Source organism: Tenrec ecaudatus, chromosome 1, assembly GCF_050624435.1.
Source record: "Tenrec ecaudatus isolate mTenEca1 chromosome 1, mTenEca1.hap1, whole genome shotgun sequence".
Lineage (NCBI taxonomy): Eukaryota > Metazoa > Chordata > Mammalia > Afrosoricida > Tenrecidae > Tenrec > Tenrec ecaudatus.
Window position 1 is genome coordinate 304,247,062 of NC_134530.1, and position 12,291 is coordinate 304,259,352.

At 41.8% G+C, this 12,291-nt stretch overlaps 1 protein-coding gene across 3 annotated transcripts in view; it reads right to left on the reverse strand.

Moving 5' to 3' along the window:
* Window positions 1-12,291, reverse strand: part of HIVEP1 (HIVEP zinc finger 1) — a 157,910-nt gene that overhangs the window by 17,756 nt on the left and 127,863 nt on the right. For all 3 annotated transcript variants that reach the window (XM_075532481.1, XM_075532475.1, XM_075532484.1), the window contains exons 5-7: window positions 10,059-10,192; window positions 8,983-9,158; window positions 4,980-5,081 (exon numbers count right to left, since the gene is read on the reverse strand). In XM_075532481.1, the coding sequence (XP_075388596.1) occupies window positions 4,980-5,081; window positions 8,983-9,158; window positions 10,059-10,192 (412 nt within the window). The remainder of the gene's footprint in view (window positions 1-4,979; window positions 5,082-8,982; window positions 9,159-10,058; window positions 10,193-12,291) is intronic.

The following is a 12,291-nucleotide window of genomic DNA, read 5'->3' on the forward strand; positions in this document are numbered from 1 at the left end:
ACGGGTAGTTTTCCTTTCATGTTAATGCCAGCAGCCATGGAATTGATTCTGACTATGGCAGCGGCATGTGTAAACGGCCGTGACTTTTGGGAACAGATTGCTGGGCCTAGCATCTGAGGTGCCTCTAGGTCCTTTCAAACTGGCAACCTTTTAGCTAGTCTTGCAGCTCCCAGGGTGCTCCCCCTTTTCTTCTGTCATGCCCTCGATCAGCCTTCAACAGGTAACTTGGACATCACTGATCCAAGTCCAGGACCAGAACCCTACCCACTCTCTGCTCACCCAACATCACTGTCGTGACCTGTGGGCTCCTCGGTGGCAGTGCCTGTGGTACACTGACCTGGTGCTGAGGAACTAAATAAACAAAGACCGAACCATAGATATCATGCTTCTCTCTTCTGGAACAATGGGAAAATATAATTGATCTTTTTAGCTTAGCGTGATCACTGATCATTACTGACAATGAGAAAGTGCAACCCCAGGAAGCTCAAATCTTATTCTAGTTTCTGATCAGATGACTAATAATAAATTACCAAGCAAATTCCTCATTGCTTTTCACAATAACTCAATCGACCTTGACCCCATAACTTAAACAATAGTAACAGGTAAGGCACATTGACTCGATGGCTATGAGTTCAGTTGTGGAGCTTTATGCCTACCACTTGATTTCAGGGAGGAAAGCGGGGAGAAGAATTTCCAAGAAAAAGTATGAGAAGAGGCGATTGGGCTGTAAAATCTCACTGGGTATAGACCACTGCTTTGAATGAGAGAGGAATTCACAGGAAGGTTTTAAGCAAAAGATTGCCATAATTATAATAAGACCCATCTGTCTGCTGGGCTGAAGATGACTGCAGAGGACCCAGGGCAGAAGCCGTGAGACAAGTTTGGAGGCTGCACATACTCATGAGTGTCGAAACGAGACACTGCCTAGTCCTGTAGCATCTTCACAACCAAGGCCGTGCTTGAGCCCTGGCTGCAGTCACCATGTACGTCCATCTCAGTGCAGGGTAAAAGAAGCCACTACGATTTAATGTAGCAAATGGCAGCCTTGACAGAGCGGGGTGGTCTATAACCCATAGATGACAGGTTTTACTGGTGGGACGCGAGGGCAAAACAGAAAGGCAGGCAGCAGGCATCAAGGGAGGCTGCAGAAAAGGCCTCTTCCTTAAGGGCCAGGGCGTATAAGGACTTTGGCCTGTACGTGCCCATGCGGACAGGAGAGTAGTCACATGGAAGTGCAAATCTGAGCCCGGGAGCCAGGTGGGAGCTATCGCCCTACAGAGGGCATTGCGTCACAAGACAGGAGAGCCCCTGGGTGGGGAGACTAGGGTAGAAAAGAGAGGAAATCCCACGACCCTGCCCCGAGGCACACTTCCATTGCAGGGAGATGAGAAGGAACCAGCGAAGGAGAAAGAAAAAGAAGAGCTCGTCTATTGTGGGCTAGTGTTCCACTCAAGATGGTACGTGGCCCAGATACACAGCACCTTGTTTCTGCCTTCTGTGATTTCTTCCCGGTGAACATGGCAAGCTAAAGATCTGCCAAGTAAAACTCCATCTCCAAGTACCAGCAATTTAATAGAGGGAAGCAGCCTTTTAAAAAAAATAACAGGACCCAACATTAATAAAGTAATCAAGAAAACACAAATTAAGGCAACAAAATATCATCCATCAAACTTGCCTTAAAACATAAACCAACGACAACACTAATATGAGAGAGGAGGTGGGGAAAGGGAAAGTTACCTCTAAAGAACACTTTAAAGTGATAGCAATATGTTAACAAAATACAAACACAAACAAAAGGACCGATTATTTGTGTATGTTAAATAAACAAAGAGAAAAGGTTCTAGACAACAGTGTTTGCCTCTGGGAGGAGAGGGACTGGCACAGGGCCCTTGCTTTGCTTAACTAAATCCTACCAAAAAAAGAACAAGGAAGGGAAAAAAGCACTAGGTTTATGAAAAGGAGACCAAGCAAATGTGGGAAACATGTTTAACATCATTAACTCTGGAGATGGGTCCCCGAGCCCATGTAACACAATTGCTTGTAACCTTTTTGTATTTAAAAATATCTAAAAACCACCTTTTAAAAACACATTATTTATTTGAAACACAAATTTTACATTTAAACCTATTTTCCAAGCCTGTAACAGAGCAAATGAAATATAAATATATATGAGAAAGATTTGGCTATCCACTCCTGTAAACAGTCTCAGAAATCCACAGGGGGCTGGTCGCTATGAGTCAACATTGACTCAATGGCAGTTTTTCTTTCACACACACACACATATATATGTATGTATATACACACACACACATAGATACATACATAATGGCATTGGCATATCAATGAAGAACATTAGGTCTCTTGTTTGGCAAAATCCACCTGTATTTTATGCTGTATGATAAAAAACCACAAAGAAACCTTTACTGTTTTAACTGAAAGACACAGGTGAAAACTGCTTAGAGTTTTATCAAAAGATTTAGTCTAACTGGGGAATCAGATTGTTGAATTTTAATTTTAATCTAGGACCTGCTTCAAATGCTTCTGGAATGAGTTGAGAAATACAGAAATACATGATACGTAAGTCAACCAACTAAACAAAGCTTGATAATTAGTGGAAAGTTAATTCTCCTATATTCATGATGTTAAGTACTGACTTCCCTTTGTAGAGCACTCTGTAGATATTTTAGTTAATTTGATTAAGACTCAACTTCTCACAGAAGTTAAACATTTAAGAGCATATGTGAGTTGAAGTCAAAAAGTTCATGGAAAAACTCGGTTTTCTTTTTATTCCATTTTTCTATGAACATTTTATAACTATTTTGCATTAGAATAAGGACAGGTTCTACATTTACACACTTGCTGAGAATGTTTCAGAAATAACCTTTACCTAGGTTACTCACTGGCTGCGAACCACAAGATCAGCCGTTCAAACTCACCAGCTGCTCCAAGGGAAAAGAAGCAGCCTTTAGTTCTTGTAAAAGATCCACGGCCTCGGAAGCCCTAGTTAAGGGTGCTATGAGTCGGGGCTGACTTGGTGGCAGTTTTTATCGGGTGCTTTTTCTAACCAGCTGAGGGTCAAGTCCACTCTGACTCATGATGACTTTCTGTGTATCAAGACAGACCTGTGCTCTGCTGGGTTTCAATGGCCAATTCTTTCAGAAATACGTAGAGAGCCAGGTCTTTCTTCTTATGTATGGACCCTAACCACCTGCTTATTGTGGTTACGCTGATAAGAGTTTATCTATCGACACGGCACAGGACCTCTGTGCCTTTTCTATTCAGTAGGTAACAAATATTCTTGTTGAAACTGCTAGATGTTTTCCTAGTCTTTTTCCCCCTTCTGAATTATTCAACAAACAATAAAGCAAAAATAAATAGACTTTTTTCACGTCAATTGTGATGCTAATTTTTTGTGCTAGCGGAGCAGAAAAGAAGTGGAATTATTTAAAAGCTAATTACAATAAAATATATTAAATACAATTTATAGCAATTCAAAAATCAGCTGTTATTATGTTTCCAGGGCAAAAACGCACCACTGGTAGTCTAAAGAGTTATGAACTGGCTACCAACCACATGATCAGCAGTTGGGAGACACTAGCCATTCCATGGGGAAGAGATGAGGAATTCTGCTTCCATAAAGGTCTACAGCCTCGGAAAGCCACAGGGGCAGTTCTACCCTGTCCCATAAGGCCACTGGGGGCCCCAATGGACTGAATGGCAATGACCTGAGTTGACAGGACAAACCAATAAAAACATATAACAGGGCGACATACACTTTTAAATCCTGATACAGCTCTCCTCGGTATGGATCAAAGCATTACAGTTTTTATAAAGCAAAAAATAAAGTCCCAGTTCTCCTGAATGTACTGTTGATTTCCCTGCTATTAAGGAAATGTTTACTAGTCCTTTCTTTGGGCTTAAAATACTGAATCCTATCAGTTGAACCACTTAAGACATGAGTCACTTCTCGTATCTTTTACAAGTAAACTCATGAAGATTCCTTCAGTGTGTTTTCACGTGGGATTAAATGCAATGGATTTCTGACTTCTGTTTTCAATGTTCCCAGGTCCTCTTTGGAATTTTTTTCTACATGAAAATACAGTACACGAAATAACACATAGCATGCAAACATTTAAATTAATTTTTCAAAAGCGAACCCTCACCCCTCTGAACACGATCTCTTTTATGTATGTGTATTCGCTGACTAGTCAGAACAAATAAATTGCTACCCACCCACAAGGAAAACTGGTTAGAGATAAATATCTTGATTTCTTCAGTTGGCGTTGTTGAAAAAGATCAAGTTAAGTTGCCCATGACACAATTCAGACTTTCAGTGAGCATGTCAGGCAAGCATGTAAACACAAAGTGAAAAATGATCAGATACCTCCAGGGAGGAAAAGCTAACAAACTATAGGAGTTCGGGGATGGGAAAAGTTGCTTCCAGCCACCGGTGTGGGAAGGAGCCATCAGGAGAGGCTTCAGGGAGGCCATGGACCAGAGCTAGCACTTGAGGGAAAGGCAACCTGTGGGCCAGAGAAGACTGGGAGCTAAATTTGCAGGGGAGTGAGGGGAGGGGACTAAAGGAATGTGGGAAGGGTAGAAATTCAGGCATTAGAATAGGTGGAAGGACAAAAATATGGGGTGTGAAGCCAGGAAGCAACCACTATAGAGAACTGTGAGTGATTCTTATGTTAAGTGTAGGAAAAGAGGAACACAGGAAAAGTTCTTGAGCAGAGGAGGACTAGGATGGACCAGGCCCCAGAGTGGCTCACTGAACATGAATGGGAAAGATGGGTAGGAAGGCATGCTGAAGATGGGAGACCTGACGAAGATCCTCATGCATAGTAATGAGAACAAAAGTTAGGCAGCATCAGTGAGAATGGAATGAGCGGCATGGACGCCAACAAACGAACAAAACCACAAACAAGAAAAAGTACACGGTAAATAGCATTTATGAGAAAAATAGGGTAAAGCCTTACCTGATTCTTCCGTATCTTGTTCATCTATTAAACCTACTGAGACGCCTAAATCCACACATTTCTTGCTATGTGCCTTGGACTTCATGTGTTTTGTCAGATTTCCTTAAGGGAAAAGAATGTTTACTAAGCTTACATAGTTAATTAGTTCGCTATTGCATGTCAACACTGGCAAATTCCATTCCTATTTCTAGCTTAAAAAAAAAAAAAAAAGAAACACCACACTGCAGTTGTACAATCCCAGTGATTAAAACTCTCGCATAAGAATGTTTTTTCTCTATGTTGTAATAACCTTACTTTTATTAATAAGTTATCTTAAAAAAAGCATACAAAGGTCCCCTTCAGATTGCCCCATCATCTGTAACTCATGGGGGTGGAATTCTCCATGGGTTCCTCTGCTGGCTCTCTCTCCATGCAGTAGGCTTCCTTGCATGGTTTTTGATTTTTAATGTTGAAGTTTCTCACTAATAGGTTGGCGAGTGTTTTATGTGCCCAGGGCTGCAGAAACATTACTGAAGGGACAGTTTTCAAATGCTTCTGTCTGGCACCCTAAATGTTTCGGACCACTGATTCTGGACAAGCTGGTCTTCACGGTCTAAGGACTTCAGCTTTTGCTTTTTAGCAGATTAACTTTTGCTCACATGGCCCAACGTGACTGCTCAGGAGAGCCAGGCTTATGGCAGTGTCTCAAACGCCATCCCAAGGCAGGTCAGACTTTGATTCTCATTCATTCTTTTGAAACAAGTTTCTGGCTATTGTTATAGTAGAAATGAAGTATTTCTGTGTGTCTGGAGTAGAAGTAAGAAGTCTCTGTGTTGATTTCAGTTCACCAGAGTGGTTGTCTGTCCCTACATCAGTGTCTCAAGGGCGTGCATCCGCTGGTCAGTTGGGCGCCTCCTACTGGGCTAAATGGGAACCACGGACAAGCTTTCCTGGCCGTCTTGTGTGCTGCCAACAAGCTTGAGTGGATACTACTTATAAGGGCAAATTACTGTCTTTGGAAAATAAATGAATAAACCCCAATGCTCCGTTTTGCGGGCAGTGGGGAGCTAGTATTTCAGGACAAGCTTTGAGAAGAGCTCAAATGTCTCTCAGTCGGCAGACCAAATTTTTGGTCTTAACAGCACTCAAGGAGCTTATAATACTGTCGTATTTATACAGCCTCAGCTCCAGTGGAACTGGCCATGTTTGTATGACGCTGCTAACTATTAGCCGAGAACAGGCATGCTGGGCTAGAGAATATTGACATTTCACAGTTTTTGTATGCTTCCAGATTTTTTAGTGAAAAACTTATCAAATGGCTTGGTCATCTTACTAGGGCTGAAATTTTCATTTGTAAACCTAAATGTTTTCATATGGCAACAAGACTAAGGCCAAATTACGAGTTCCACTACTGTTTCTGTTTCAAAATGGTTTGTTTTGTAGTGGAGTTGGAGCGGCAGGATGCTTTTGAAGAAGTTAATGAAAACTACTATTAAAAAGACAATAAAAAAAATCGGGGACGTAAGTTTTTAGTAGACACAGTCTCATGCCTTGAGTTACTTATTGTAATTAACCGATATTCTAAAGAATTTAGCACAAATAAAGTCATCTCCACTTTAAATTTGCAAAATACGCCCATCTTAAAAATATGAACACCCCCTAGAAATGCTATAAACTTAATGTGATAATTTAATAAACTTTTAGACAGAGTTAATCAATACTTATCAAAGCCCTCTGAGTGGCAATCGATGGGTTTTGCTTCTGGATTCCTATGGTTACATATAGAATCTAACTTTCCGAGTTATACACGGAATTGTGTTTGGCAGAGATGCCAGCTCCATGATTATTTTCTGCTGTCTCATCTTCCACACAGAAGAGCGACAACAAAGATCAATAAAAAACATTTTCAAAATAAACTTATAAATGAAGAGGACGAAAGACAGCGTACGGATGCCTAAGCACTCCCATCCGAAGCACCCGCTTCTCGGGCGAGGCAGCAATCTTTGGGCAACAGTAATTTTTGCTGTCACTGCATCCTATTACCACGTTCTAATTTTCTTCCGCTGATAGCCAGATAGACTCTTGAAAATTAGAATCGGGTTGCCTAGGAAGGCAAAGTAGCTCCACAAGGCAGTATCCACTGCCTGCGTGAGAGTAGTCAATGCGTTCAACGGTGGTGTTTAACGGTGCTCCGCAGCTGCTCTATGCATAGCGCAAAAGGTAGGAGGAAACCGACAACCATCAGGCTGAAAACAGGAGGACAACGGAACAGTAGTGTTTTCTGCGCCAGCCTCAGTAGCAAAGACAGTCTCTGTGAAATAAGTCCTTATCACACAACCTGTGTGGACTCTCTGATAAAACAAAAAATGGATGTGTTCAAATAAGAGCTGCGCCACACTACGTGCACCATACTACGTGCGCCATACTACGTGCAATCTAACATGAGCGCTGCTCGTGGGGGGGGGTTGGTTATTGTTTGGCAGCTTAATAAATATCTATCTAAACTGAAACTTAATTTTGTTTTGAGCTAGTTCACTAACCTTCATTCTTAATGGTGAATCCTAGCACTTAGCCTTGCCAAGAAATCTACGATTTCCTTTGGTTTCCCGTAATTAGGTTGTCCTTCCTCTCTTACCTTTATTTAGTAAATACCCAGATTTCTTTTCCTATATTAAACCTTGATCTTCTTGTACTTACTGACACCCTGAGTTTGGTCATCTTGTACTAATAATACAGGCACCCCAAAATGCTGCTGGTTGCATAGTGGTGATTACGAGAAATATCTTAACTGGACCAATTTGGGGTTGGGGATATCGTTCTGAAATCCACCCTCTGTCTCTGGAAAGAGTCTATGTCAAAACCAAGGAGCTACAAAATTAGTATCCCTCCTCAACTCCAAGTTCTCTCTTGGAACTTTCTGGAAAGACTCAAGGTTATTTGAAGAATGACATTCCCCATGCCCCTTCATTCTTATCCCAGGCACTATCATGGAGAACTAATTAGAAGCTTTTGCTATATAGCTCTTTAAATGCTAGTTTTTAAAAAATCAATAAAATATTAAATTACTAGCCAAAAAATGTAGTGTGTTTTGCTTAATAGTTGACCGAGCTTTAAACAAAGACTGTGAAGACAACCAACAGAATTCTAAAAGAAGTAATGTATTAATCTAAAAGGGATATAAATTGCTTCTGTCAAAAAATGATGGACGGAAAACATTTCTTTTGTTGCTAGTCCTTGAAGATGGATACTTTTCATGATGAGGAGGACAGTTCTTTGCTTTGCGTTTAGAAATTCTTATTCGTTCAACGGTGGTAAATGAAATTAAAACCTGGGTGAGAAACTGCTCTGTGATCATCTATGGACTGAGCGGAGTGAGAAAGCAGGCATTTCTAGAAGAGTTTCCATTAATTAGAACAGGCAACTTGTGGCACACAAATCACCAGTTAAAGCAAAATACATCTTAAAAAAATACAGCGAGCACAAAATCAGATTTTCTGGAAATATTCTGATATCTTTATAACATAGTAAACTGAAGAAAAATTAGAAAAAAATTAAAGCTGAAATTTAGTATTATCTGGGCTAAAAGATCAACCATGGGTCTCAAATGGCTCCACATGCCTAAAATTAGATAATAAAGCCTAAGTGTAACCACTAAAAAAAGCTTCTTATGGTTACTACTTTAAATTTTAGTCTTTGAGCATCTAAATGAATTGTTTTTATCACAAAATTTCCTTTTCCCTCCATAGCCCCAATGTACTGTTGAAAATGTATTAGTCATCATGTTATGCAACTGTAATTTGAGAAGTTAAAAAAAGGGGAGGGGACAGCTGTTCCTTTTAAAATATTACAAATAGATCCCAAAAGCTCCTAAATAAATAAGGGTCTAGAAACAAAGACAACAACTACACAGCTGACAAAGTATAATTCCTATCGGTCTATTTAAACTACGGTCAGATGATAACCAGATTTGGGTTTCAGCTCTACAAACCAAAAACAAAGACTGAAAGCACTGTGCGTTTCATACCTTTGGTCTTAAAGGAGAAGTTACAGTAAGTGCAGTGGTAGGGGCGGACATCAGTATGGGTTCGTATGTGTTTCTTTAACATACTAGGCTTCTTGCAACGTATTCCACATTCTTCGCAAATGTACTTTCCTCTTCCCCTGCCTCGGACATATACATAGTCTTCATTGGATTTATATCTAATGTAACGGAAAAAATTAAATTGGAGATTTAATAGTGGGGATTGGATGCTATGTCTTTAAGAAAATAATTATGATTACAAATACAACCTTTAAAAAAAAGGACACAACTTTTTACATTCAGGCAATGAAGTTTTATGCATGTGTAACGGATTATCCCAGCTTTTCAAATCAATATTGACTATTCTAATAACTAATTTCAATGAACAAATGTTAATCAGTGCTTTAAAAAATTTAAATATCTCCCTGTTTCTATATATTTGGTTTAAAAGTTTTCTTTATTATTAAGTTAAATTACAATACAACTATCAGTGCTGACAGATTTCTGAGCTTTACTGTGGCTAAAATTGGCATAACAAAATGCACAAAGGCATCACATAGGAAAAGAATTCATTTCTCTCCGAAGAGATTTTCTACGTCACTCCTTACTCTCAATCACTCGGAAAATGGAGTTCTCGTCTTAGGTGCTCTTGGGGCCTGGCAATGTTTCCTAAGCTGTCATTATTTCCTCCATCAACACAGAACTCTTCAACATACGGCTGACAGATCCTGTGACCCATCACTGCAGTTAAGTGTTGTCAACTTGATTTCCACTCCCAAGGATCTCGTGCAACAGAGTAGAACTGCCCCACGGGAAGGTTACGGAAGCCGACAGCCAGGCCTTTCTCTCCTGGATCGCTGGCCAGGGTCCAACTCCAGCCTCTCGGTTAGTAGTGATGTGCCTTAATGGGTGCGCCACTAGGGCTCCGTATTTTGTCAGAAAAATTCTGTTTGACAAGTTGACAAACCTCGCAACAGTTATGTAAAATTGGCACTATTAAGTCTTCATTTACACGAAAGCAAATGTACATTTAAAAAGCCGGTTTAAATGTACATTTAAGAAGTAAAATTTGTACTTGCCCTCCATCAAATATTTTAATTCTTCGTGGTTCACTTTTGATTAAGGAATTTTCTTTATCTTGCTCACTGTTAATTTCAGAGGCATCTTTATTGCTGAATTCACCTACTGTGGACTTTTGATTACCTAATGCTCTCTGAAAGGAAAAAAACAAACAAACAGAGAAACTAATTTAATAAAACTGAAAACACAAACACGCTACTGTTTCATTGGAAATTCAACATGGCACGCACGGGGCCTGGCACACAAGGACTTGGCGAAACGCAGCTCACAGGACAGGTGTGACAGTCAGTGCTCATCTTTCCCCTCTGAAACGCCTACCTGATCCACCCCGGGGCAAACCCACCAACCCTGTGCCATCTTCACCTCCACCCAGCCCCACGGCCTCCCTCCAGAGACCTTACAGCGCCCTCCCCGCCCTGGTACTCCAGAGTGTAAGGAGAACTCCTTCAATCACCTAAGCCTTCTTTCTCCTACACTGCTCGCCGTTGATTCTTTGGACAGAGCAAAGAGACAGTCACCCTTGGGGGTAAGTAAAATAATGGTTCATAATCCCGAGAAACAGGACTAAAAACTTAACCAGAAAGCTCCATTTCCCACTTTAGCCTGCTTCCTCGGTGAGTCTGGTATGGAGTCCCCACACCCCTTTGTGGGAAATCAAACGATGCTTCCAAAAGAAACCTCAGTGGCTGCTGAGCCCACTGCAACTCAAGGACACCCGCCCTTTGTGCAGCGCAGGACCCCGGCGGCCAGCCAGGCCTGTCTTCCGAGGTACTTCTAGGGGGACTTGAAGCCCCTCCCCCCTCAGTAGTTACACACTCAGCTGTGTCCCCACCAGGGCCTCTGATCGACCCGAAGTCCCACACCTCTGTCACTCCAACAGCCAGGTCTCGTCAAAATCTCTGACTATGGACCCGATACCTACATCTCCGGGAAAGGGTAATGAACATTGGACTGATGAATAATATGCACCTTTTCTATAGAAACAGTATACCTTACAGTGCTATACAATCCACACAGCGCACAACGCATTTTTCTTTTCATTCACCATTCCATTTAGCTCTTGCAGGCGGATTATATTCTGCTGAGGGCACTCTAGGGGTTGTTACATGCAAAAAGGCAAATGTTAACAGCAAAGGCTCAACTTCGAGTTCTCTGCTGAGTCCAACAAAAGGCAGACCATTGCTGGTCAAGGGCTTCTTCTACACATAGCTCCTTCAAAAACATAAGAACATGGCCAAGTGGACAGCTAGCTATCTTGTCCAGGCTCAATAAGAGTTAGCGGGGAGACTGTGGCCCAGAGAAGCAACCCCTGGGACCCCAAGTCCTTACAGAGACAGAGTGCAGAAGAGCTGGCACTCGTTCCTCAGAGAGGAAGCGAGTAGAAGCAACAACACAGGTGCCAAAGAAGAAAACTACGCAATCTTTCCTTCTCCTGGCAAATAACCAGTTCTTCCTGCATGCTGCGATCTGTGTACACACCTTTCCACAACTCCATCCCTTTCACGGCTCTCTCACCTTTTCAAGATGAAAACTCTCTCTCCCTCTGGTTCATTTTCAGACGAGGCAATTCTCTTAGGAGCTTCTTGTTATCTGGCTTCTAATGTCCCAACTTACAAGTGAGCTAAAGGTCAAGATCATGATTATTTCCTTGGTTTCTATATGCATGACTACGCTACATGTCATTTCTCGTAGCAACAGCTTTTCCTTTCACACCTTTTGTCCCACTAGAGTCACCGATAAACATTTGGAGTAGGGTACGTCAGGCCAGGACCCGGTCCTCCGTAGTCACTTACTCACAGATTCAAGTTTCCAGAGACAGTAACCTGCTGCCATCCAGTCCGTCGTGATTCCTGCCAGCCCATGTGTGCCAGGGCGTAACTGGGCAACAGAGGGACCCCCATGGTTGGTGTGTTTGCTTAACAGATTTCTAGGCCTTTCTTCTCAGGTGCCTTTGGGCGGACTTGAATCTCCAACCTGCAGCCGAGCAGGTTAGCCATCTGCACCGCCCAGGGTCTCATCAGTGTTGGAGCAGAACAATCTAGAGACCCCTGCTAAGCCTCAACTTTTTTTAACCTCTCCTTTCTTAATTTCCATGACACCAATCTCACCTGCTTCTTCTCTTTCCTGTATGAACGGTCTCTTTAAGCTACCTGCGGGGACTTCCTTGCACTACTCAATCTTTTAAAGTACCAGTCCCTCCCAGAGATTGCTTCGAGGCCCTCTTGCCTTTGC